This window comes from Manacus candei, unplaced genomic scaffold (genome assembly GCF_025592945.1).
Source record: "Manacus candei isolate 608988 ecotype Guabito, Panama unplaced genomic scaffold, ASM2559294v1 h1tg000086l, whole genome shotgun sequence".
Lineage (NCBI taxonomy): Eukaryota > Metazoa > Chordata > Aves > Passeriformes > Pipridae > Manacus > Manacus candei.
The window spans coordinates 4,310,136-4,337,362 of record NW_026138134.1 but is presented as its reverse complement, the minus strand read 5'-3'; the positions used below and the strand labels follow the sequence as shown (position 1 = coordinate 4,337,362).

Below are 27,227 nucleotides of genomic sequence, written 5' to 3'. Positions count from 1 at the left end.
ATGCCTCTTTGACCAGAAGACGCTCACAACTGCTTAAAAATCCCCTTTGAAAAGAAATAATAAATAAAAAAAAAAAAAATCCCAGCATTTGTCAACACAAAAGCTATGCTTTGTCTGGTTAAAATTCCCTTTGTCTCCAAGCAAGAGCTTGAAACAATGGAAGGGAAGAGAGGTTTTGCCCACAGCACAGACCACATGAGGACTAGACAAAGCTGCACTGTGGAAACATCCATCCCTTCTGTGGGCTCAGAAAAGCAGCTCCTCCTGTGAGATGCTGATGCTCCTGGGGATCAGCACCCAGCTCTCCCCAAGTGCCACCTCAGTGACACTCTGGGATGGAAGCCTGCAATGGAATCCACACCTGCTGCAGGCACCAAAACACAGAATGCCACGAGAGCAGCAGAGCTGAAGGCCAGGAACACTTTGGAGGTCTCAGAACAAGCCCAGTGCCAAACTGCTCATCTGGAGCTGAGCTGCTGAGCTTCACTGGATGTGCTCAGGTGACAAACACCCAGTGTTTGCCATGTCACAGCAGCACTGATTCTACAAGGACACACCAGATCTCCCTCACAGGAAGGGATGGAGCTGGCACAGGTGGCTCCCAGGGGCATCCAACCCCTGGCACACCGGAATAAACACTCAGAAGGAACACTACCAGCACTTTAGGAACTGCAGCAGGGGGTTTATGGCAGTAAGAAGCAATCACTAGAACTTCATTCCCACTTTAAAAGTAGATTAATGATAAATATCATTCCCCCTTTAGAGGTAGAGCACCCTCAGTCACCACATGAAGCTGAATTTCGTTTGATGTTTCTTTTGGAATCTATTCAGCATTGCAAATTAACTCAGGTTCTTAAATATCTGGCTCCAAACACCAGGCCAGGTTTGCTGCTCATCTCAAAGTACAATATCCAAGAGCCTCCCCAGGGTTTGCAGAGCCCTGCTCTCAGTGGGGCCCTGAACCACCATAAAGCAAATAAAGCAAATAAAGCACACAGTCACCAATAACCCCTCACTCAGCAGGTCCAGCTCCCCTCAGAGCCCAGTGAAACGGTTCACTAAGTGTGATGGAAAGCTCTCACACCGTTTTAAGACTGGTTTCATGCTCCAGGAATTTCAAGTAGTGCTACCAGAGACATCTGAAAATGAGGTGGTGCTGCAGCTTCCACTGGCAATTGTGTGCTACTTCATTTATTTATTTTTTTTTTGGAAGCACACAGCAGCCCAGGCTCATCTGGGTAAAACACACTGCACCAAACCCTGTATTCCATGTCCCTGCAAGTCAGGCAAGGTCCCTGGCTTCCCATTTTTGAGCACACTAAGCTGTTGGCTTTCCACGAGCAGCACTTCTGCCTGCTCATGTCTTACAAGACCCAGAGAGCATTTAGCAGACATGCACTGCAGCCTCATGCTGCTGCTCTGAAATGAGTGCTAGTGCCAGTTAATGCCTGGGGAAAATGAAGCAATTTCCTTAATATTACTCAACAAGGCAGGATCAGCAGCAGGATTTTCCCAGCACCAGCCTCGAGTCTCACTCCAGCAGATTTAGTCTGGAATTACCCCACCACAGCAGACTTCCAAATCTGGCTCTGGGTACCTTTTTTTTCCCCTGCAGAGCTTTGATAAATTGTCCTTTGTTCAGGAAAAAAAAAAAAAAGGGGAAAAAAAAAAACAAAAAAAAGCCCTGATGTTGGAGAACGTGGCTCCTTTTTTCCTCTTGTCCCTGGAATTGTGATTGGAAATAATTGGAAGTGTCACTGGAAGTAATCAGAAGTGACAGTCCCTGGGCTACGAGGCTTTTGCTTCAAGTCTAACGATCCCCCCGCAAAACAAAACCTAAATTTAAACAATGAAGTCATAAAGTGATTTGCCTTCAAGGTTGAAAACCCTGCAATATTTTTTTTTTTAAACAAAAAAAAAAAAAAAGGGCTTGGCTCTGGTTTAGTTCAATATTCAAGGCTTGCTGTGTTATATTAAAGACAACCCCCTGCACATACAAAGACACCTCAGGATTTCCTGGCTCTCTGCAGCCCTACAGGACAGAAAAAGGTCCATATTGATATTAAACATTTCCATGGCCTTTAAAATTTTATCAATCCTTTAGGGAAAGAAGTAGATTGAGCAGTCTGAGCTATGAGACTCAGTCAGCACACATCTGAAATATCTCAAATACTGGAAAACCACCTAATTCCAATATTTTTTGATGGAGCACAAAGGGAATGGAATGGAGTCACTCTTTTTTCATACTCTCATTCTGAAAAGGTCTCTCACTTTGTACTTAATACCATCCAGACACTTAGGGAAAGAGTCTCTGCTCAAAAAAACCTTACAGCCAACATAGACTCCACAGGTATATGCTGGATAGAAAAAACTAGATTTTTGTTTTTCATATGCAGCACAAAGTAACTCAGACTCAGCACACACAGCCCAGAGTTTCCTTCCTGTGAGGTTTTTCTGGTAACACAGCAGCCCTTCACACCAGGAGTGGAGTTTCTCAGCACGTTGGCACTGAAAATCCATTAATACTTGAGCAAGTATCTTATTAGAAAATAAGAATAAGTCCCCCCAGCTCGACCAGATGTAGCTGTTTGTCAGTGATCTGCCCATCACTACTTCCACCCACATTTGAGGCTGTATCAGGAGGAAAATGGCTTTGAATCAGGGCTGCAAAGGTTTCAGACAGGGAGCAACTGCTGCATCACCTTTAGGCTGTGTGCACCCACCTCATCTTGGCTTTCTCCTGCTAGATGGGCTTTAAATATTCTCTACCCAGCATGGCCCTGCTGGACTGATTACCCAGAGCTTTATCCAAGTGTGACCCTTCCCAGGGAGCTGCAAACCCAGCCTGGCCATGGTCATCCCTTGCCTCCAACCCTGCACGCTCCAGTTCAGCAGCCTTTCCAGGAGAGCAGCCTCCCCCCTGCCAGGGCATGTTACCAACACAGCAGGATCTGCACTGACCTTTTCCTTCCAAAGGCAATTAAACTGCAGGCACTAAGCTGAACTCCAACCTTTCCACCCAGTCAGTCACACACACACACACACCAAAGGCTTCAGACTGGCTCTCCAGCCCCAAAAGTGGAATGGCAGCTCCAGGGGAGGAGGGACAGGCTCAAAGAGGGCTGTGATGTCCATGGATTGCTGTGGGACAGCAAATGTGACGCCCTGAATCGGGGTCTGCCCCATGAGGGAAAGGGCTGAGTTACAACATTTGCCTTTTGGAGCTGCCAAAATGCTTTTGTGGAGGTGAAGGAGCAGATGAGGACAGGATTTGTTTCATCCCATGCACCACCTTTGTTGCATCTTACACTCAGTCCTCTTTGCAGCTTGTTGCAAAGGAAAGTCAGAGCTGTTGAATGAGTGAAGAATAAACCAAATACCCAAGTGTGGCTGGGGAAAGCCTGGCCATGGTGCTTTGCTGAGCAGGGCAGTGCCCATCCCTCCTCACATTGCCCAGCTGCTTTTCCTAGGGCTGAGACATTTCTGGGAAGAAGGACCAGCTTGAGTCTGGGTTGCAAACCCAGTCTAGAACTCCCAGTTTGTGTTACATGCACCTCCTCTGGGTTCTGCCCAGGGAAATGCATGTTTTGGGCAAGGTCTGAACCCCTGGCTGGCAGAAGTGGGCAATGATTCCACCCAGCACTGAAGGGAGAAGCTGGAAGTTCACCCTCACTTCTGTTGACTTTCCACCATCACTTAACACATTTTCCATTGTTGTGCTTCCTGCATCCTCCACCTTCCTGTCATCTGAGTATCTATTCCCAGACCTCACTGACCCGACTTCACCCCTGACTTTTTGCTGGGCTGCTTCTGCAAACCAACCACTTCTAAAAACAGATGAAGAAACAGCTTTGGGGGGGGGGGAAGGAAAAAAAAAAAAAAAAAGAAAAAAAAGGAGAGCCCCATTCATCTTTTCAACAGGACACCACCAACTTCCCTCTGCATCCAGAGCAGCCTCCTCTTAACACATCAGTGCACAAGATATTCACAATATTGTGTGTGCACCTCAGCCAAGCTGTGTTAAATAAATACATCACACAAAATACAAACGCTGAAGTAGAAGGAGATAGAAATAAAAGGTATAGTTTGACTAAAGCTGGGGGGAAAAGGCACAAAAAGCAGCTTTCAGCAGCCTGTTTTATTGCTCCTTTACACACTCGCAATCACTCAGCCCAGTGCAGCAAAGACTCGGACACAGAAGATGTTCCAAACACACTCAAGACTCTCAGAGTGGCTGTTCACATTCCTTTTCCACCCCAATCCCACACTGCAAACCTGCTCAGTTCCCTGCAAAGCCCCGGGGTCACCTTGATGAAAACAAGGGGGTTTTTTGTTGTTGTGATCCCGAGGATAAAGCACCGGGATATCCCTGAGCCAGCTGTGCAGTGGCATTCCTGGGAAGCTCGAGCTGCTCTTGTACAAAGTGTCCTCCTGAAGTGGCCCAGAGCACCCCCCAAAACAGACCCACGAGGCAGAACACCACTTGTTTTCCGGGGGAAGTTCAGAAAAGTTGCCCTCCCCTGAACTATTTCCCATAAAATAAATTCGTCTTCCCAATTCCAGCTCCATTTTGGCATCCTGCTTTTCCTCACTCTGGCAGGTTACCTTTTTTTTTTTCCTCCCCTCCTCTTCTTCTTCCACGGGGTAAAATGGAAAAAAGCAGAAAGGATAAAAATAACCCCCAAAATAAACTTTTTCCAACGTTAAAAATCCAAACTATTCCATATAAAACAAAGCACCACTGGAGCAAAACAGAGCATTTTTCATTGAGTGTCTTGACAGAAAATATTTGATGCAAACCACCCCTGGCTTTAGAAGAATTTGAGTGTCTCACAAGGAGTGCTAACCCTGATATTGTGCCAGGGAGCAACTCAATTTTGTCCTGTCTTAGAATTAAATTCACACTATTGTAACAGGTTGAATCTTGAATAAAGTTGGTGTTTTGTTGACTGGTTTTTTGGATTTTATATCATAAACTTTCACCATAAACTTACATGATGCTGCCCTTGTGAAAAGCTTTTTGAGCTAAATACAACAGGAAGTTACCTGCATTCCTTCAGAACCCAACGACACAAATTCCAAAAAAACCCAAACAACAAAACCCTTTTCACAGCACGAATATTTTGGTTTTGTGCTCCACTCCTGAGCCAAGGTTTTGTTTTGGCAAAGTGCTGTAAAAACACAGGGCAAAACCCTTGTCCCACCAAGCTTTTAAGTACACCAGGAAACAAGGTGAAAGGCAGGAGAAGGAGCCAGGGAAAATTAGAAAACAGCAAGTGTATTAAATGCTCTTACTGCTGATAAATGGGACAAATCCCTTGCCCCACCAAGCTTTTAAGTACACCATAAAACAAATAGTCAAAGGCCAGAGAAGGGGCCAGAGAAAACTAGAAAGTAGCAAGAATATTATATACTATTCTATATATACACTCTATTATATATTAGTTAGCACTGAGAAATTTTGAAAATACCTGGCAAATCAGCAGAAATAAAGATCCATAAAGCTTTGTTTTAAGCAACCTGAAAACTGTCTGTCTGTTACTACTTCCGGACAGAGAAAATTCCCCTCACTGAGAGCACGAGTGGTTCGGGGTTTTTTTTTTAGAAAAGCTCAATATTGCAGTGTTTCTTGGCTTTGCTGGGGCACAGGACAGCAAGGATTCAGGGAGAGGGATCTCAGGAGGATGTGACAGGGCACACTGTTTCCTAGAAGAGGAGAGAAAGCAGACTCCTGCAGCAGAGCACAGCCCCGGGCTGACCTGCCGAGCCGCTCCCGGATCCGAGCAGATCCTCCAGCTCCAGGTCTGGTGGATACCTGGGTTGTCAGAGCCAATTCCTCACTCCAGCAGGCTCTGGGAGGGATCTGCACATTGACCTTTCTCCCAGTGCAGTGAGACAATCTGAGTGTGGGGGCTCTGTCAGACACTCCCCGACCTCGGGGCTCACAGGGCCAAGTGAAGCTCCAAGTGCACACCAGGGATTCCTACTCTTCCAGCTGCTCCCACCCCAGTAACACCAGGATAACCCCCCCAGTTCAGCACACGTGGCTCAGCCAACCCTTAACACCAGTGTGAGGGTTCACTGCCAACAGCAGGACACCAGAAAACTGGGTGATGGGTTTGGTTCGAGGGACCTCACTGAGAGCAGGAGTGTGGGGGTTTTTGTAAAAAACCCCCAACATTGCAGCATTTCTTGGCTTTCTGGGGCACAGGACAGCAAGGATTTAGGGAGAGGGATCCCAGGGAGATGTGACAGGGCACACTGTCTCCTGGAAGAGGAGAGAAAGCAGACTCCTCCAGCAGAGCACAGCCCCGGGCTGACCTGCCGAGCCGCTCCCGGATCCGAGCAGATCCTCCAGCTCCAGGTCTGGTGGATACCTGGGCTGTCAGAGCCGATTCCTCACTCCAGCAGGCACTGGGAGGGATCTGCACATTGACCTTTCTCCCAGTGCAGTGAGACAATCTGAGTGTGGGGGCTCTGTCAGACACTCCCCGACCTCGGGGCTCACAGGGTCAAGTGAAGCTCCAAGTGCACACCAGGGATTCCTGCTCTTCCAGCTGCTCCCACCCCAGTAACACCAGGATAACCCCCCCAGTTCAGCACATCTGGCTCAGCCAACCCTTAACACCAGTGTGAGGGCTCACTGCCAACAGCAGGACACCAGAAAAAACTGGGTGATGGGTTTGGTCCCAGGGACCTCACTGAGAGCAGGAATGTGGGGTTTTTGTTAAAAATCCCCAACATTGCAGCGTTTCTTGGCTTTGCTGGGGCACAGGACAGCAAGGATTTAGGGAGAAGAATCCCAGGGAGATGTGACAGGGCACAGTGCAGGAGAAGACCAGTCTAACCCCCCCCAGTTCAGCACATCTGGGTCAGGCAACCCTCACATGCACTGGGGTGAGGGACCCTCAACACCACTGTGAAGGTTCCCTGCCAACAGCAGGACACCAGAAAGCTGGAGGACTGATTTAGTTTGGCACATCTGCTGCTCTGAATCCTAAATCCATGGGTTTCTGGAGGGCAGAGCACACACACCAGCCAGCAAGTGAAGGGAAAGCACAAACCCAGTGTCAAAACCATCATCAAAACCATCACCCATCTTTGATTACAAAAATCGGCTTTTTACTTGAGTGGAAGGCTCATTAAAAATATTCATGATGGAATTGAAGGGGGTGAAAGAAAGCAGAGCAGATTTCCCACCACTGAAAATTTAAAGCAATTCACTAAAACTTTCAAATGAAAGCATTTGTTACTTTTTGTTTTTTACACAACCTTCTATTATGAAGTTTTTCCACTCAGAAGCGAAGAACCACAGATATTTCCCTCAGAAATTTCCATTTTGATGTTCAAAATCAAATCAATTTTGATTTGCAGTGGTGTCTGGAACAATTTTGACCCGGGATGAGAATCAGATGTCACACACAGGTAACACACAGAACAACATGCACCACCTTCCCCTGCTGCCTCAGTCCCCCAGCCTTTACTGGCAAAGTGAGCATCTTATCAACACTTAGAAGAGTCTTTAATCTTGTCTTGTTTTAAAAGTCTCCTTCAAACAAATTGCCTCCTGTTTCCTGTCTCCCCACACGTGCCCCAGAGAGGTAAACAGTGTAAAGGACTGTATATATTAGCCATGCTCTTGGTATGTTTAATAATGAAACCCCAAACCAGGCAACCCTCCTTTCAAGGCTCCTCTAAAAACTTCTCTTCTGCTCTAACCTTTCACTTTTACGAATTTTCTGCAGTTAAAAAGGTAGAGAAGGGCCAGTTAAAAAGCTAGAGAAGGGCCAATGGTGACTTTGGTTTTTTGGTGCTGACAGACTTTCTCTAGCCAGGAAATGAGTTTCCCCAGCCTCCTTGTACTCGAGGTGATTTGGGAACAGGGAACCACTGTGCTTCCCTCCTTTTCCCTGGAGCATACTTCTGATGTTGGGGAATGAAGCTGCACAGAGAGCACAAAGACCAAGTCACCTGTTGAGGAGGCAGGTAAAGCAGAGGAAAGAAAAGGGCAATTCAATGACCAGGAAACAGAATATTCCAGGTTTTGCTGCATCCAGTGCTTGGACAACTCCCACAGAGAGGCTGAGAAACCTGACTCAGGTGAGGCCTTTTGTTCTGCACCCCTGTGTTCCTGCTGTGGGGCAGATGCTCAGATGGCAAAGATAAAATGATAAAGCCCATTTAGATAAAATGATAAAGCCCATCGTGTTTCATAAATAAAAGCAGCAAAGGTAAGTTGTCATTACATCACAGCCAAACCCACACCTTTTCTGTGGCAGCAGTTTATTCCTTTTGCTCCAAGCATTCAACATATGGGAATATTCAGCAGCTGAACAGGATCAGAGACTGCAGTTCTCCATCAGCAACCTGCCCTTCTGCCTCCCTGATTTCCACAGATCCACTTTCCTGAGCAGCCCAGACACCTCTGGCAGAAGCTCAGCTGTCCCTAAACTTGCTGTCTCACCTCCTGGGGTGCTCTTTAAATGCCTTGCCCACCCCAGGGACACACAACTGGCCAAAGTAGATGTGCAGGGGGGACAAACTGCTGCCTGAAGGTTCTCCAGCACATCCAAGACCCATCCCATTCCTACAGACAAAACCTTTGCTGACAGCAATCTCTAGAGCAAACAGCTTTTTTCCAGTTTATTCAGCAGCTCTACAAATTTTATTGTGTTTCAGATAGCTAAAAAAAAAAAAATTAAAATCTCTCTGGTCCACATTCCACACCTGAGACTGAAGAAACTGGGCTATCCCTGAAACATTTCATTCTGGCTGCTCAAAACCCCTGTTCTGCCCGTGCCCAGCCACAGAAATGCAGCATCCTACGGGGCTCAGCTCCTCCCAGGGAACCAAGGACCAGCCCACTTCTCCACACCTGTATCCAGGTGCCCGGGAAGACGCGGAATTCCCGGTCTTTGCCCGGGCAGAGGGGAGGTGGGAGCTGAGGGGCTGTCGGCAGGGTGTGGGGAGCAGAGACAGGGGCTCAGTCCTCACATCCCAGAGGGGCACAACCCCAGGCTGCTCCCGAGCCAGACCGGGGCACAAACCCCCTCCCAGACCTCGGCTCTGCAAACTCTTCTCTCTCCACAGGCTGCAGCTTGAACAGGCAGCTCTTCTGCCTTCCCTCTCCTCTAAGGTCTCCTGTTCCATTTTCCACTCCTCTCCTACTCAATCAGCCACCACCTCTTTCCTTTCCCTTCTTTCAGCAGCCCTCTCTCTTCCCTTCCCTTTCCCCTTCGTGTCCCTTCTCCCATCCTTTTTCTCCCCCAACTCCTCCCTCTTGCACTTCAACACATCTGTTTCTAATCTTAACCATCCATTGGAAACAATAACCCCTTTTTATTTAAAAAAAAATCAAAAAAAACCAACAAACAACTGAAAGCTGAGTGCCCAAGCAAATCAAAACAGTTACACAAATTTGACACTACGCCTGAAACAAAGACATTTTGTTCACCTTTTTCTGCCAGAGAGGCTCAAGCCCCTCATCAGTTTATCACTGAAAAGCAAAAACAAGAGGCACACATTCCCAAATGAGTCCATTTAACCAGCAATTTTAAAATTAATCCGGATATTAAGAGACCTCTGGTGATCAACCTGCTAATAAAGCGACGAGGAAAGCACCAGAACCCGAACACTGCTGAAATTACAGTTTTCCACGAAAGTTTTTGCCTCACAAACCCCTCTCTCCAGCTCACCAGAAACGAATTTCACTCATACAGAGGAGACCCTTGGAAGTTTGATCAAAAAAACTAAACAAAACCTACCTAGGAAGAGGATTGGAAGTGCAGACATTCCGTCTCCAGGCAAGAGGGACTTTTCCTCCCTTTTTCTTCCTTCCTTTCTCCCAGGAACAGCAGGCAGACCTGCACAGGATTCAAAGGAACGCCTCTGGAATGCACTGAGTGTAATTGCATCCATGTGCCAGAAAAATAACCAACTTCACTCCTTCTTCCCTCCTGCTCTCCATCTCCTTGTCCATATTCCACCCGGAGCCAGGCAGAGCTTTCAGGGCTCTGCAGCTGCTGATTGAGGCCCGGGGAGTTTGGGGAGGAGAAGAGGCAGAGGCAGTGCAGGGACTTCACATCCACGGCGGCACAGAACAGTTTGGCTCGTGTGGAGAGGAGAGAAGGCAGGAGGAAAAAAACACTGTGCTCAATGTTCACCACATGGCTGCCTCCCCCCCAGAGCCCCTCCCTGCCATCAGCTGGGATTAATAGCCAAGACCAGTCATGTGGGTGAGGTGCAGCTCGTTTCCAGCAGCAAAATGTATGTTTGGTTTTTATTTTTTGAAGTGTTAAAACAGTTAAGTTTGGAGGCAGTAAAAATCCAGCCTGGGAAAAAAAAAAAAATCAAAAAAAAAAAATCAGATTCGTCACTCAAGGGTTAGAAAGACACTCTTGGAAGAATCACACACGCTCCTCGGATCATAAACACACAGATACATCAGCTTTGTTCTCTTTCCTAGATAATAAATTGCAGGATTAAAGGTTTTAGTCTTGCTGGAAATACTTGCTCTGTGGTTTTCTTTTGGAGTTTCTAGGAGAGAAGGAAAAAACATTCCTAAAAAGGGATTTAATTTTACACTGATGAGCGAAAAGCCAAATCAAGCACAAATTGGTTGTCTACATTTAGTGGGTGCAACTTATAACTCATTCCCAAAGGGCATTTTTTAGGCAGCCTGAGAGACTTTTACAGCCCATCTTCAGCTTCACCTCAGTGCAGTCACAAAGGGGGGCAAGTTTTAAAAATCACCTCAGATATTCCTTTCCATCATACACAAGGGGTGGCAAATCAAACATCTTTACCCATCGTGGTGCCAAAGGGAAGCTCTGGAATACAGGACAAAAATTCTTCCCTTTAGGAGCAGTTATGAGAGTGTTTCTAAATCCTAAGAGAAAGAGCTGCCAGACTCTGCTTTGGGACATCAGACTCCAGTTTCAAGCTCTCTCTCCCCCTCTGTGTAACCCCACCTACACATAATTCCTACAGACTTCAGCACAAAATCAAGGATTGATGTTTTTTCTCTCTCCAGGGATGAAAATAAACCCTGTGCAGAGCCAGGAATTGGACTCAATGATCTTTGTGGTCCCCTCCAACTCAGAATATTCTGCTTTTTTACAAAATACAGCAATTTTTATGAAGTCCTTAATGAGGGGCACAACACTTGGAAGCTGCATAGGAATTTAGCACCTTACCTGTTCATGACAGAGCTTTGCAAGCACTTACAGAAAGACAACAAACACTGCACAAAGATCAAACCTCAGATTCCAACTGATACCAAAGACAATAACGTGGATAAAAATCACCCTTCTGCATCCAGTTGCATTAAAGTTTTATTTGCCCCTCCCAGGCTCAGATGGGAACAAGAGCAGCATTTGGCTCCTCCTCTCCAGAACAGCTGTTCCCTCTTAAAACACAATGTTTTAAGCAGCAAATTCAAGGAGCTCTTTAGTTGTTCACCCAACTAAATCCCTGTTCATGTTCAGTTGTTAAGCAGCAAATTTAAGGAGCTTTTTAGTTGTTGGTTTCCCCCTCAAATACATTTACTGACACTATGAGTGCTGAGCCTCTCTGAAGTGAGATTTTTTTCACCCAACATGGATGGGTGATACAGGATCAGTCATTATTAGGGAATGGAACAGTTCCCACAGAGCAGCTCCACTAATCCATAACTTAAGAGCAGATTCCCTCAGAACTTTTCCCCCACACTCTTGGGCAAACCTGCTGCTGGTTTCCCAGCTGGGGGAGGGTCTGCAGAGCCCGTGGATTCCCAGTGCAGGACATGGATTGATGGAGATCCTTGGATCCCTCCAGGAGCCCATGGCACCGAGCCTGTCTCCCTGCATTAGGAGCCTGACAGAAGATGTCCCAAGCCCTGCTGCAAAATTCCCAGCACCCTGCTCAGCTTTAATAGCATCAATACATCAGGAACCAGGAGAGGGAGAAGGGTTGTCACCCTCCAGTTGTCACCCTCTGTGGGAATTCCAGGAGCTGGGATGCTCGGGGAGGAGGAGGGGGGATGTGGAGGATGCAAGAGGAGGCTGTGCATGCAAAAATCTCCTCTCCATCATCTCAGACAAGTCATTCCACAGCCCTCACTTCACCTCCAGCCCCTTCAGGAAGCTCCTCAGAGCTGGGGGGGGCACAGGGGGTTCTCCCTTGGGTGTTTGGGTGTGGCAGGGGCACCTCCCTGGTTTGGGTGACAGTTCCCAGGCAGGAAAACAGGGACACCCCAGCACATCCTCTCCAGGCCTTTGCTGGTGTGTTTGGGGCAATAGCTCCTCTCCACAGCACAGCATTTTTCCAGAAGGGGTAAATTCTTCCAGGTGAGTTTGGGAACACTTTGAGTGCCCAAGCATGGGAGGTGCATCGTGCACTTCCCAGCAGGGAGAGCACTGAAAGAGCAACTGAGGCTTCAGATGATCAACATCAAAGAAAAACATTCAATAAAAACCCTCTATAAACTGAGTTTTTCAGGGTTCCTGCACTAGTCCTGGCAGACCCCAAGCTTTAAGTCTGGAGCAGGTTCAAACTACAACTCCTGTATTCAAACACCTGTAGAGACCCTCACGGGCCACAGAGCAACCACTTTTGTGGTGTCTTCCCTGGTACTGTCCCACTATAAGACATTTGGATGATAAATCCTTCCAGAAAACACACTCTTTTAAAAATTAAATATTAATAAACCCGACATCCCAAGATCCTGCCCAGCACCAAGTGGCTTGTTCTTTTACCTCAACTGGTAGAAGCACACAGGGGGACCCTTTAACTACTTTATACTGGTTTTTTTATGTATCAGGTTATTCCTTTCACCTCCCTCTTTCTCCTGGAGTTGGAGCTGCCCCCCCAATGCTGCAAACCCACTCCCCACCACCCAAAACACATCCAGAAGCTCTATTTTGTTCCAGAATTGTTATGACCCAGCAGAAACACAGCCTTGTGCTGGCTCTTTATTAATCCTGTTCTCCAGGACTCCCTACATAAACTTATCTCACACAGTTTAAGTGATTTAAGCAGATTATTGATATAATAAGTAGAAAACCCACAGTTCATTCCTCAGGAGGGCTCAAGGAACACTTTGAATTGGGAATCTCTCGAGCAAAACCACTTGCTGTTCTGTTTTTGGATTTATAACCGAGAGAGAGGCACAAAAATACAAGGGGGAAAAACAAACAACACAAATAAACCAGTCTCTCAACAAAAAAACATGCAATAAAGAGTGTCAGGGTAGAAAATCAAACCCTTCCCATGGATTTCTTTCCACCATAAGCCACTGGAGGAAAGGCTGCTTTGTTCTGTATTGGGACCCAGACGCTGCCTGGTAAAGCAGTTGTTGTTTAAGGAGCTCTCATTTCTCAAGGAGGCTTCAATAATTGATCATAAAAGCACTATTAGTCATTTAGTATCACTAAAAAAATCTCACTTCAGAGAGGCTCAGCACTTGTAGTGTCAGTAAATGTATTTGAGGGGGAAACCAACAACTAAAAAGCTCCTTAAAACTTCAGTCCACGCAGCTCTTTACTCCAGCATTTGTCTTTATTTGTTTTATGGGAAAGCCCCCTTGCTGCTGCCTTTTTCTATAGTTTTATTTAATATGTGAGCCTGTAACTCGACTCAGGACATTAAATATAAACAGTTCCTCACACACAGCAACAGAATTTTTAATCCACCAACTTTATGCTGATGCTACAAAAACAAAGATCTGAGCCCAAGCTACTTACAATATATTATTGATTTTATACCAGAAGGCAAACCAGGTCAAAACCTATAAGGTTTAGTTTCCATTACTATAAAAAAGTTTAAATATTTTTACAATACAAGGCCTTTGTTTTTAAATAAATCTCTAACAGAAAACTCCTGAGAAAAAAAACATCAACAATCATAAAAAATGCACAAAGACATTATAACCAAACAGTAATGTCTCTTTACCTTCAGAATTCAGGGCTCTGCTAACAGCAAAAACACAAAATCAGGAGCCAAAGGGCCCCAAATGCTGAGTTTTATCCTGTTCCCTCAGAAAAACCTGCCAATGAAACTCCAGGCTTTGATTTCCCAGCTGTGAGATTGGAAAATTGGCAAATGGAGCTTTTCTGTGTCCCCCAGGTGGGAAGAATAAGAGAAATCACGGGGACACAGGTGGGCAGTACCTGGGATTAAAGAGGGAGGGTCAGAACACAACTTAAAAAGCAGGGCAGAAGGATGGCTGGTTTTTTAGGTGGCAAAGTCATGGTAGAAAACAGCAAGAAAAAAAACTAATGGCATGTAGTTTTAAAGGTTTTAATTTTTTTTTAATTTTATTTCTTTAATGGTAATGTGATTTTAATGATAATGATTGAAAATGTGGCAGGAAAAGCTGAATAAACTGGCTGTGAAGAAGAGCTTAAGTAAAGAAAGAAGTATTTATGTGAAAATTATGGCTGGGGAAATGGCTGTTTGCTGCTTTTCCTGTAAGGTAAGCAAAAACCTTGGGGTTTTTAATGCTTCAGAATAACTTTATTTGAAAACAAGGATGGTTTTTATGCACTTTTATTTTGAGCACATGAAGTTAATTTTATCACAAGTTAAAATACAAAAAAATACAGAAATATGCTGGAGGAGGATTGAGTGAGTTTGCTTAGGAATTACTGTGCCTAAACCTGAGCTTGAGAAGGCTTGGGTGTTTGTGGGGGTTTTTATTTTAAGTGTCTGTTACCTCTGAACATCCATAGTTTGGCTCTGGTGGTGCTTCTTGTCTTGGTGTGGATTTATTTTAGAGAAGCTTTGAGGCTTTTGAGGCTCTTAATGCAGGAATAATGCTGAATGTAAATTATTAAATATAGCTCAGTATTGAATTAATTGAATATCTTAATGTCAAATGTAAATTGAACTTTTAAAATTACTTTTCCTGGCATGTAGTTGTTCCTCTGAGTTAGGAATGGCTTAATAATTTAGGAGTGGCTTAGTAACTTGGCATGTGGGAGTTGGAGATGCCCTCAAGCCTTGCTGCTGGCCCTGTCACTGACCTGTTTTGTGAAACTCAGCACTTTTTCTTCCTCAGTTTTTCTTCTCTATTCCTTTTGCACAGCACAGTCATTGTTAACACAGCAACTATGAGCATAAAATCTATTTTAAAACTCCTCGCAGCTCATTTTTATATTGAAATATCTGTGCCCTCAAGTGCAGCAGAGGGAAAAAGGCTCATCCTGAGCACTGTCTCTATACAAACTTCTTTCTTAAAAAAAACCCTCAAAGTTTAGTAGAGTCTGACCTGCAGAAAAACTTAAGGAGTTTTTCTTTTTTTACCCCCAAAGCCTTTTGAAATGAAATGTCCGAGGTGAAAGGTAAACATCGTGTTTCAGTTTTCTATTCTGCTCCTGCTTAAACAAATATTTTGGTACTTTAAACGTAAATATTAGTGTTGCTTGTGCACAAATTCCTAACGATGTGCTCTAGAATAGCAAACCATGGTGTGCCTCTGAGTTGCTTTCAGGTAACTGCTGTCCAAGGACTTCTAAACTCTCTTCTAATAAACAACCAGACTGGAGTTTATATTCCTGCCCACTCCTATCACAGGATGCACTTTGTAGGACAAAGCTTTGCCAGCTGCCCATAGAAAAGCAAATTATTTGCTTTGGTTACCAGAATGTAGCACACCTGGGTTAGCAAAACCCCTCAATAGTAGAAGAGATTTTTATCTTTTTTTATAAGAAATGCTGATTTCAAAAAGAAGTCCCTTGGGGAAAAAAATAAATCAAGGGAAAGGAATTTATGTGTTTTGTTATAAATATGTTCCTGAATGTTTAATGAACGCTCAGTGAAGTTGCTGCCACGCTGGTTCTCTTGTCCTTCTCATTTATTCAGCCTTAGCAAAGGGGAGAGGAGGATCCAGGAGCTCATTTCCAGGTGGAAATGGTCACTGCAGGATTTCCACATCCCTCCTGTCTTCACTTCTGTTCTTCTCTCTGGCACCTTAATGCTCTATGTAGCATTACTCCTCTCTTGCTGCTTAATCCTATATGTAACTCTTGAATTTAATTATTGCAAGCTAGGATTTACTTTCTCCTTCTCTTAGGATTTCATGAAATCCCTGAGATTTTTGGGTGAAGCTGATAGTGTTGATTTTTAAGGCAGGCAGCCACGTGCTGACTGCCTGTTCAAAACCTGCTGTATCATTGTAAAATACTGATTTCTCAGTGTGGTTTTAAGGGGTTTGGATTTGTTCCCTGTGTGTCCATATGCTCCAAAAATTGTTGGAGCTTCTGGACTTGCCTGGCCACACCTGCACGAGCAAACATGTTGTTGTACACTCATTTATAGATGAGCTACACAGTGGCTCAGCTCCTCTGCTGCAGCTTTGCTCCAGGCAAGTGTCCTCTGAGGTTATGTTTAAATAATGCCATCTAAGATAATCATTTAATGTATATAACTAATTTAATGTGAAGTGCAAGGAGTGAAGGTTCCAAGACCTGCTCTTTCAGCTCCCATTAAAGTGCCAGAGTGGTCACTGGGGCTGTGACACCGACTTTGGATGGATAAAAAAAACCCTTGGAAAGGCTTCCTGCTCAGTTCCTAAAGCTTTTCTGACAGTCCCAGTGGCACCAATCAAAGCCACTTAAACCCAAAGGACACTTGAGAAGTGGAGGGAAATCCTGAGTGCACTCAAGGGACACGGGAACCTGTGATTCTAATGTGGGTAAATGTTCTTAAAAGTTCCCCTTCCAGCTCTGCTTTTGTTTCAGGAGGGGACTGGATGAAATTCTAGCCTGGTTCCTGTTGGAATATTCTGAATAGGCTGGTGTGCTGGACTCTCTCCATCATGTTTTGAAGGGATTTTATTCCATCTTTCCTTGTTCATGTGGTCTGATAAGATCTCCCTCAAGAGTTACTGTTCTGTTCTTCTGCTTCCTTCCACCTCCTGTGACCATTCCTGGGAGGTGGGTTTGAGGATTTGGAAAAGCCTGGCCACCATGCTGTGAATTAATCATGTTATTAAATGAATAATCTTTCTCCAGGGTATTCCTGGCTGTTTGAAACTGGATTTCTGGTCGTTACAAGTTTTAGTTTTAGGAGAGCACACGGACAAGATGAGTTTGTTCCTGTTTCTTGATAGCCAAGTTAGAGCAGCCCAGGCAGGTCTAAGGAAAACCAATTTTCCTGGTCCCAGCAGTAAGGAAAGAAGCAGAAGGATCTCCTTCCCCTGTGCATAGAAATATTCATGAAGATGTTGAGATTGCTAGACTGGAGTGAGAGCACTCCATCAATAAATAAAGAGCATCAGTATCTCATGACATTAGTGAGGGGGAAATGACATCCCTTTTGCTTTTATTTCCTTCTATTTTGGAACATTCAAGTTATAATATTCAGCTCAAAATGGCACTTGAAGCAAATTTCTGAGGACTTGATTAAAAAAGAAAAAAAAGGTACTTTGTGTTGAGCTAAAGGAATCCATTAAGCTGGGAGGGGGATGAGCAGCTGTGGAAACCTTCCCTAAACCCTGTCCATGGGCACCTCTGGGCCTGAATGCCCTGACCCCGGGCTGGAGAGCTCCTGGAGGGACGTGAGGGATGCAGGTTCCCCAAAAATTGTATGTAGGGAAGGAAGCAGAGCCAGCTGGTGGGTTCTCCATGCACTGTCAGGGATGGTCACCATGGCAGAACTTAAATCCTGTTTTTTCAGAAGGTTAAAGATTATTTTGTTTTTCAAAGTAATTAGTGTGGTACTAATTAAGATATGAACCCTATCTAGTGAAATCTTGCTCTCATCACGTCACAACCTTTCCTCGTAGAGGGAAACCATTTTTCAGCTCTTCTGTTACTAATTTTCCTTCAGGAATTCCTTTCCCCTTCCAGATTTCCCTGTTCAGGTGATCTGCTCATTGTCTGTTAGGATTTAGGCAGCCTGCAGGCTTGAGTCCTGGTCAGAAATGCATCACCTCTGAGGCAGCTTTATTTTCATTTGGAATTGTTTGCTTTTCTTGTAAGAACTGTAGGTTGGTGGTCCCACCTTGTTGATCCTGAGGTCCCCTTCTGGAGTGGTATTCTGGTCTGGAAGGTTTTCCAGGCAGTGCCTCCTCTGCTGGCTTAGAGATCTTAATCTCTGAGAGGGAACCTGGGAGGGAATCCAAGTGTTTCAATGGGATTCACTTCTAATCCAAATGTATTTAAACCTAAAGCCTCCATACAAATGTGGAACATACCAAACAATTTTCTGGCCCAAGCAAACTCTCATAACTATTTATATTATTGTTTCTTTCCTGTTTGGAGCACAGAAGTGCTGATTTATGGCAGAGGAGGAGGCTGTTCCCTTGGTATATGTACAGGATACTGCATATATATACCCAGCTATCCTAGGCTGGGAGGAGCTAAAATGTATAATCCTACAGGTTTTGGAACAAAACTGGCTTTTCCCAGCTGAGATTCCCCCCTTGATGACTAATTTGGGGGGCTGTTAAATACCTGTGGAGCTGGAGGTGCCCACATGTCTGAAATGAGCTCTGAAAGGAGCTGGTGGTTCCTGGGAGGGAATTGCAGAGGGGAATCCCATCAGGATATCTTTGGGCTCCCAAACACACTGGAAGAGGGATATCACTGCAGAAGTGATGCTGAGCACCCAGGGCTGTGGTGGAGCAGGGGATGGGGAGGGCCCTGGCACACTCAGCTCCTGTTCTGAATGACTTTACCTGGAGGTAATCTCTTCCGCCAGGCTGAGCCTGACATTAAAAATGGAAGAGGCCAGGGACATTTTCCACCCAAAGCTCAATGGAAAGTGGCAGGTGTCAGATTTTTGCAGATTTCTTTCTTTTAACTCAGAGGCTTCTGCTGACAGGGACTTGAAGGCTCCAACCTGGGAAAGCTCCAAACTGCGAATCTTTTTTTTTGCGGCGGACTTAAAATACAAAATATTTTTAAAAAGGTGGAGGGGAGGGGAAAGGACAGGGAGGTCAAAGGTAGAAATGGAAATGGTTCAGTATGGGGGAGAAATCTCAGTTATACACTGCCAGGCAGCTGCAGAGGTTCTCTGGCTGGTGCAGTCACTCAACACTGTGCCTTTGCCAGAAACACTGGACCGGGAGCAGGATTTTCCTTCTCTTGTCATTTAAAGTGCACGTGGAGAGAACTGCTCAGCAGTCAGGTCCTTTGGCTAACCCCTCCTGGGTTCCCAGCTGCACTTTCTTGTGTCTGTTGGGTTCCAGGGTGTGTATCCTGGGTGTAAGCTGATGCTCAGTATCATGCTCTCCAGCCCTCTGCCATCGGATGAGGAACAGATGCTGCAGGAAAGTAGATCCCGAATTTAGGTGACTCATTTCCTGCTCCTCACAGACACATGACAGAGCTGTGTCTTTTGTCATGGCAATAAATTTCGTGGAATTAATCAGCCCTGCAAAGTATGACGTGGATGAGATGAAGCCTTTTAGGACTTGAGGCGTGTGATGAGGACGACACGTTTTAACCAGTTCCTGGGGGGGATTCATCCTCCCAGGCTGCTGTGATTTGAAGGGTTTGAAGCTTGGTTTGGACTGTGAATGGGAGACACCCAGTGCTGGGGGAACCTCTGTTTTAACTGGTGCTCAAAGCAGGTCAGGCTCAAGGGCAGCTTTCACACAGCCACTGTGGAGGAGGGTGGGAATTCCCACTGGGAGGGAGAGCTCTTCCCTCTGCCACTCCCCCCAGTGCTTTCCTAGAGGAACAGAGTAAATCCAAACTTTAAACCTTTGGCTTAAGGGGTAATTTAGATATAGTTTAGGTATATAAGCCTGAGATATCCAATGTAGAGTCTGTCTGGCTCGAGGTAGGAGAGCTCCTGTGTATTGATTACTTGGAGGAAACTGCTTAATAACCAGTTTTATTTAGGGGATTAATCTGTACAATACCTTAGGAACTATATGTTTGACTGCAAAAAGTAAACTATTTTTACTCAATCAAGGGAAAATAGGAGAAGAAGATAAACCCAAAGTAGTCTATTCCTGACTTGGTGCTGTTTCACACAAGTGGATGGCTCAATGTTTTATGTGGAACCCCATGCCAGGGCTCTTGTGGAACTTCAGAAAGAATAAACAGTTCTGGGCTTTGAAATGAGTCACTGTGTGCTTAGTTATGGTTCTATATATCTATATAGAGATCAGATGGGTTATCAACCTCTGCTTGTGTTCCAGGATTAAGTATTCTCTGCATTACTGAACTCCTTGAAGCACCTTGTATGTTTTTGTGCTTGGTGCTGCATCACTGCTGTGCTTAAATAGATTTACATGCTGGATGTAACAGCCCACAGGTTGCCACATCTGTGATTCTCTATTGATGGAAATTGGTCCTTTAACTCCAGAGTATGTAAGAAGTTGAGCTTTGCATGTTCCTTCAGTATGTGGCTCTGAATAATTTATGAGTGACCTTCAAAAAGCAAGGGGTGGGGGGGAAGTAAAGCCAGTTAATGGAAATGCTTTCAAAATGTAAATATCTTTCCTAAGTACACTGTGTGTCTGTTTGGAGCTGAAGACAAAATAACATGTCTGGGAGACAGGGAAAAAAAAAAAAAAGCCCTTGGGAAGATAAATTGTAGGAACTTGTGCCCTGCTGTCTCTGCCAGGGGATGCTGGGTGGTCTGTCACCCAGAGGAAGCAAGTTCTGGTGTTGGACAGTGTGCAGATGTAGCTTTTCTCTGATGCTGTATCCCTTCTTCATAGAGAGAAGAAAAACAGGGAGATAATTCACTAAAAAGTTCATTTTCTGGGAAAAGGGGGACACTTAGTCACCAATATTACTATATCATTAATATGACTATGGATTTCTGGGTTTGCTGACAGATGGACCAGGCTGTGTTCTGGCCTTTGCCTGACATGAGCATGGGGTTTAAATGGAAGTGAACTTGGCCTTTCAGAGAATAAAGGATATTTCCATTTGGTTTTGGCACCACTTTTACTATTCCATGTAGTTAGTTGGCAGTTCTGACTTTGGGTGTGGAAGCAATGACTGGACATGGCACTCATTGCCCTGCTCGACTTGACAAGGTGGTGTTTGGCCAAAGTTTGGACTTGATGATCCCAGAGGTCTTTTCCAACCTCAGTATTTCTGTGATTAACTTTTCCTGCACCACCACCTCCTCTTCAGCAGGTGGATTTTGATCACTTGCCTGCATAACTGGAGTTATTGATCCTCTGAGTTTCAGAAGGGAGGGAGAGCTGGAGCAGGAGTGTTACTCCGGGTTCCACCCACAGCTCCTCTGCTGGGCTGGGTGGGCAGAGAAAAGTGGCAGAAAAGCTGCTGTGCTCGTTAACATCTGCTGGGAAACGTGGTTCTGTGCTGAGACAACTTTTCCCTGTGCAAACAACAATGAATGTCATGGTATCCCCTCTGCCTGTGCAGGTCCTTTCCCTGTTGGGTATTTTACTGAGTTACTTTTAAGTGAAGGCTTTGCTGGAGCTGAAGTGTTGAGATGGAGGATGCAGGGCTGGAGCAGCAAATAGTCCTCATCTTGGAGGATCAGAGGCTAAAAAATAGTCCTCTCTCTCTCTCTCTCTCTCAAGGTCAAGTGAGTTGTTTCTTGTCCTGTTGCCTGATGCTCTGTCTTGAAGGTGGATGTTCATTTAAAGCTCCAGACTGACAGCTCTGCAGCCCTCAGTTGATCAGAATAATTTGGCAGCAGATCTGCCCTGACCCCGCTCCAGTGGGATGACTGGATGTCTGAAGGGCTGAAGCAGTTGTGTAACAGAGGGGGAAGGCAGGGGATTAACTCAAATTCCTCATCTGCTGCTCAAAAGTGTGATGTCAGAGTTGCCACAGGAACTTAAAGGCTGTGTGTTCACCTCAGGAATTGGGTTCCACGGTGCTCCCTGAGCCTTCTGGCTGCGTGGACTTGTTGGGAAGTGTCCCTTGGTGTCTGAATAAAGAAGTTCCACACTCCACCGAGCATAACTAAAAGCCTGTTAAAAGGAAAAAAATGTTTCAGCCAGATATGCAGATTGTTACAGATCATCTGAGAAGAAACTGGGGGGTTTTTCAGTGTCTAACTGCAAAAAGGAAAGAAAAATGCTGCTCAATGAATAATTCACAGGTCGTGCTCTGTTAGGATTAGTGCCTCTAACTGGGCAAATGCCTGTCAACATTTGCTGTTTGATGCAGCTCAGGGTTGGAATCTTGGTTAGTGGATGTAAATTTTGAGAAGTTGCAGGGTCAGGGGGAGGAACACTGCAAGAAAAATCGGGATGTGTTGCTGGAACCAAACGCCTCTGCCTTCCTTTTTAAAGGAGCTGGGTTGTTCTAGTGAAAGGTAGAAGTGGTGGAATTGCTTTACCTTCCAGAATTTTTGCAGAACAAACAGATCATGAATTTGAGCATTGCAGTGAAAGCCCCCCATTAATGTGGCATAGATTTCACACTGCCCAGAATAATATTGTTTGGTTCTGTTCCTTGTATAAATTAGATTTCCCAGTTTTTACCAGTTAATCCTCTAACTTAGTCCAGAGGGGAAGGTCTTCTCCCACTTTTACTGCCCTCAGTTTGGCAGGAGAACAGAATTCCAATGCACATGTCCTGGCATTAACTCACTTTTGCTCTGAGTGTACATCCAGGTGGTGGGTAAGAAAGGACAGGGAATTCCTGGGAGAAGGGATAAGCCCACATTTGGAACAGGGGACTCTTTTCTACTCCCAAACTGGAAAATGATGGGGATGAGAAATGGGAATGAGGGTGTTCCCAGCCTGCCCTGCTTCCAGGGCAAGGGCATGAGATGAGGGAAGCCTTTCACGTGCTTTGTGATTTTAGTGTTTGAAGAACAGAAACTTGATATATATGGGGGGAAATTAGTCAATTTGGGGCCTGTTTTGGTAATTTCTCTGGCAGGAAGGCACATCCACCACCTTCCAGAGATTCCAGAGGGCTCCTGCCACCCGTGCATGTGCACACACCCCACAGCCAGTGCGTGGGATTTCTCTGTCCATTTTTCCCTTCACTTGTTAAGGTGCCTGTGATTGCTGGTAGTTTGGGAATGCAACCTACTCCCACTTTGTGTTTTGCACAGTGAAGTAGAAAATGTCACCTTGTTTCAGATTCTCCTCTGTCACATCGATTACAGTGGGCTCAGAGAAGGGCAGAATGATCTTTAGCAGCAGAAACTCACCATTGTTGAGTAGGAAAACACTGGGAATTGTTCAGCCTGGCTCTGAACGTCCACTGGAGCTGAAACAAAACAAGGCAATTTATTATTTCCACTTGTCTTTGTTAATTAGGGTTACACCCTGAGGATGTGTAGTATTGATGAAGGAGTCACCTAAATAGGTGTCACTTGTTCTTTGTGCTCAAAGGTGAAGACAAGGACTGATTTTAACCAAATTTGGTCTCAGCTTCGTAGCACCTGAGGGTTTTGAAGATGTGGTTGGACTGTTCAGGAAGTGAATGGGAGTGAATTTTCCACCATAATTAGATGTGCTACTTTATTCTATATCCTCCATGGAGAACTCAGGCTTCTAACTTTGTTCCTTTTTTAGTGGTTTGTACTGGGTATAATTTTACTTACATCAGACACCTGCAGTGTTGTGGGTACTGACATTGTTAAACTGCTGCTCTGAGAGAGGGGGGGGAAAAATGCTCTTATGGTTTTTTTCCTAAGGAGAAATATGTGTCTCCCTGAGCTAAATGGAAATGCAACATTTCTCAGCAATTGCTGGCCAGGGAATTTTAACAGAAAATTGGAGCATATTTATCATTTGGAGGTGAAATAGGGTGGGGAAATAAAAAATCTCAGACTTATAACAAGGGCCACAAAGATGGAAGGCAGTGGTCTCTTGAAGTCATTAAATATTGAGGCATATGTCAAACCCAATGAAAGTGATGGTGCTTCTGTTTGATGTCATTGTTAAGAAAATGAGGGCTGGGCAGGAGATGCACAACAGGATGAGAGCTCTGGGGCATAGAGACACAGGTTTATTAAAACTGCAGTCCAGCCAGTAGCTGTTGTTAAAAAAATATATATAAATATATATATCTCCAGAAGTAAGGCTCTGTGTCTCATCCTGTCCCTCAGAGGGGGTGGATGGATGTTATTTGATTTACAGAAGCACTGAAGAGCCTCTCTGAGCTCTGTGTTGGTAGTAGGTGCTCTACAAAGGCAGAAAAGATGATCTGACTTTTGATTTCTTTCTCTCTGTTGGTTTAAGGGGGGGAAAAAAGGGCATTTAAAAGCCACGAAAACGCACTTTCCAACTTCAGCAGGAGCTCGGGGGTTGTATTTGGCTGTTGGTTAATGGGTTATGAAATAATTAATTCCTAAACTCATTCTTTTAGTAACGGTGCCACCTCGTGGGCTCGGAGGGGAGGAAGGACAGTGGGGCCAGATGAGGCTGAAAACAAGGAGCAGAACACGTTTAATTACCATTATACAGCCTTACCTTGCAACAGTGTTCTTGTTAACAATCACTTTTTACTCTTAATTGCTCTCTGATTATTAGATCAGTTCCAACTCCTTGCTGCTGTACCAAGAGAAGGTCTGTTTGGCAGAGTTTAAATTGCAGTTTAAAAAGCAGTTTCTGGACAGCCCTGTCAAATACATACCAAAGAAATACAGTGACAACAGCAGCTTGTTAGCTGGAAATGTTAATAACATGCACTTCCTGAACCCTGTGTCTTGACTGAAGATTTCAAAGGGCTTTTTAACTCCAGGAATCAGTGTAGTTAAATCCCACATCCCTCTGAGACAGAGGAGGTGTGGAGAAGCAGCTTGTTGGTATGTCTAATATCTGGGTCTGTCCTGTAACCCTTCCACTTACCAGGAATGAGGGGATGCCTTTGAAAAAGGAGATCATTTGATTTTTTTTTTTCTGTGCTGTCCTCCAGTCCTAAAAGAACAAAAATGATAAAATATCAATTTGTGCAAAGGATTAATGTATCTTTCTTCATCCTAGTGAAAATATCTGGCACATTTTCAGTCACTGAGTAACTCACCATCTGCCCAAAGCCCCTCAGCACTGATAAACCTCAACACAGTGGTGGTAATATGGGCAATACTTCATCTTTCCACCTCTATTCTTTATCTTTGGTTTGGTGGGAATCCACCAGTGCCTCACCAGGGATGAGCCTCTTGTGTGCTGGGTGTGGGGATATATTTATACAGTTTTTTGGAAGCTGGGTCTATGTGGTCTATGTCAGTATTAACAGGAAGTGTCTTTGTGCCACTGATGTTCTCGTTGTAAAAGATAAGCAAAAGAGTTTGTGGCCTGAAAAACTCTGTGCACATCCCAATTATTGATATTTTCTTTAGGATTCTGTGTTTGTTTGTTTGTTTTCATTTCACTGCAGCACAACCTGGTTCTGCAGGGAAAAATGGATGCTAAACCACTGCGTTTTTAACTATATGCTTGTAGAATCTCACAGAGAATCCCCTTAAATGTGGAGGGGTGGGAAAAAAAATAGAAAAACCTGCTTATTATTGAAATCCCAGCTTTGCCTGTCAGGAGGAACAAGTGCATGTGAAGGGAGCTCGTGGGATGCCTGCAGAGCACAGACATCCCTCCTGCTTCCGTTTCACAACCAGCATTCCCCAGGGAAGCTGCCAGCAGCTTTTTCCATGTTAGCTGTGATCATCCTGTGATATACAGGATAAGCTCAGCCTGGCAAGGAGCTTGGGTTGGTGGGAAAATTCATTTAGCACTGGAATTCCAAGTGCTAAAGGGGTGTGAAGGCTCGAGGTCACAAGTCAGAGGAACTCGCTGCCTGGGAGGGGTTTGCTCCGGTCTGGAGCAGGGGGTTGTTCTCAGCTCTCATGGATGCTCTGGGAAGCACAAATCACTCCAATCCAACAGGAAAAAAAGATGAAAAATGAGCTTCAGCAGAGCCTGGATAAGCACAGGCCACCTAGTTGTTGCCTGTTCCAGGTGTCTGCCTCCTGGATTTGCAGCTCTATGGGCACAAAGCACGTCTTGCATCGATGCCGTGGCTGCCAGAGGCTCCCAAACCTTCTCCTGAGCTCTCCATCCCCGTTTGGGGATGAAGCGCCAGCAGATCCCGAGGTTTGTCCCGTGTCCCAGCAGATGGAGCCCGTGCTGAGCCTTTCCATTCCCAGCAGCTGCTGCATCTGCTGAACAGGCACAAAAAGCCCAGGAAGAGATGCCAGGCAGGGGTTAGGGGGGCAAAGGAGGAAAGAGCAAGAGTTGAAACTTATTTCTTTGCATGAGCTGATGCAGAAGATAAAGAAATTGCTACAGCAGGGCAAGCAGAGATAAAAGGAATTGCCCTGGTTAAACCCACTGCACTTAAAACCTTGAGAAAACCGGAGCTGTTTTGACCAGAGCCTGGTGCTTCATCCCTGCTCTAGGAATTTAGGGAAGAGGGTACAGGAAGAAGCTGGATCATGATCTAACAACGGTTTATGAAGTCTGCTCATGTCATACCACATTAAAGCTTAAATATGTTTCTCCCCAGGCCTCCACAGAAACTTAAAGCCTTTCCCCAGTGCTTTTATCTTTCCTCTCCTTGCACTTCAATTACCAACACTGCTGCTTTCCACAGCAAAAATTTTTTTTTTCTAGGTCACGATTTTTATCTGGCAAAGGAAGTTGAGCAAGACTAGCCCAAGTTAACCATTGAATAAAGAGTTTGAAATGAACCCTGTAAAGTCTCAGCAGGGTTTATTTATGCTGGATTTCTTCTACTTTACTTTGGTGGACAACGAGAAGCGTTTGTGGTGTGAAAGAGTTGAGGTCCTGATGCTTGTCGGTGCTTCTGAATGGAGTTCTTTTTGGCTTTGTTTCAAAGGTATTTAACTTGTCAGCTTGGCTGTTTCATTAAAAGGAAATATTGCCTGGCTGCTCTTAGTTCTGCAGTGTTTGTGGCTGCTTTCCACAGCTGCTTGGGAGAGATGTATATTTAAAATGTGCCCTTCATTGAATGATAAATGCTCCAGGGAACAAGTGTTATTTTGGTGCCAAATGTCAGGGTTTGCTCTCTGAAGCAAATTACTGGGGCGTGTGCCCTGCAAACCCAGGGGGGTGTGTGCCCCTGGAATGGGAATTTCCTCCATGTGCACTTTTGGGAGGGGGGGAAAAGCAGGAATATGGGGAAACAGATGGTATAGAAAACAGATGGCTCCTTCAGCTGCTCCCAGATGTCACAGCGATGTCCCAGCAATGCTCTGCAAATACCTGCAAATGTGCTTTGATCTGTTCCTGGATGCAAACAAAACCCCCTGAAGGCAAAATGAGGAGCCAGGACTTGGGCATTTAATGAGATTTCCTGCAGTCCTTTGGTTTTTGGGGTAAGACTGGC

General features: G+C 45.1%; 1 protein-coding gene across 1 annotated transcript in view; it reads right to left on the bottom strand.

The window, feature by feature from the left end:
• The window catches only part of CLMP (CXADR like membrane protein), a 43,182-nt gene extending 33,015 nt beyond the window's left edge, over nt 1-10,167 (bottom strand). The window contains 2 exon segments of the mRNA XM_051812266.1: nt 9,765-9,809; nt 9,812-10,167. Coding sequence (XP_051668226.1) covers nt 9,765-9,809; nt 9,812-9,914 — 148 coding nt within the window. The 5' untranslated portion in view covers nt 9,915-10,167.
• Between the last annotated feature and the right edge of the window lie 17,060 nt (nt 10,168-27,227).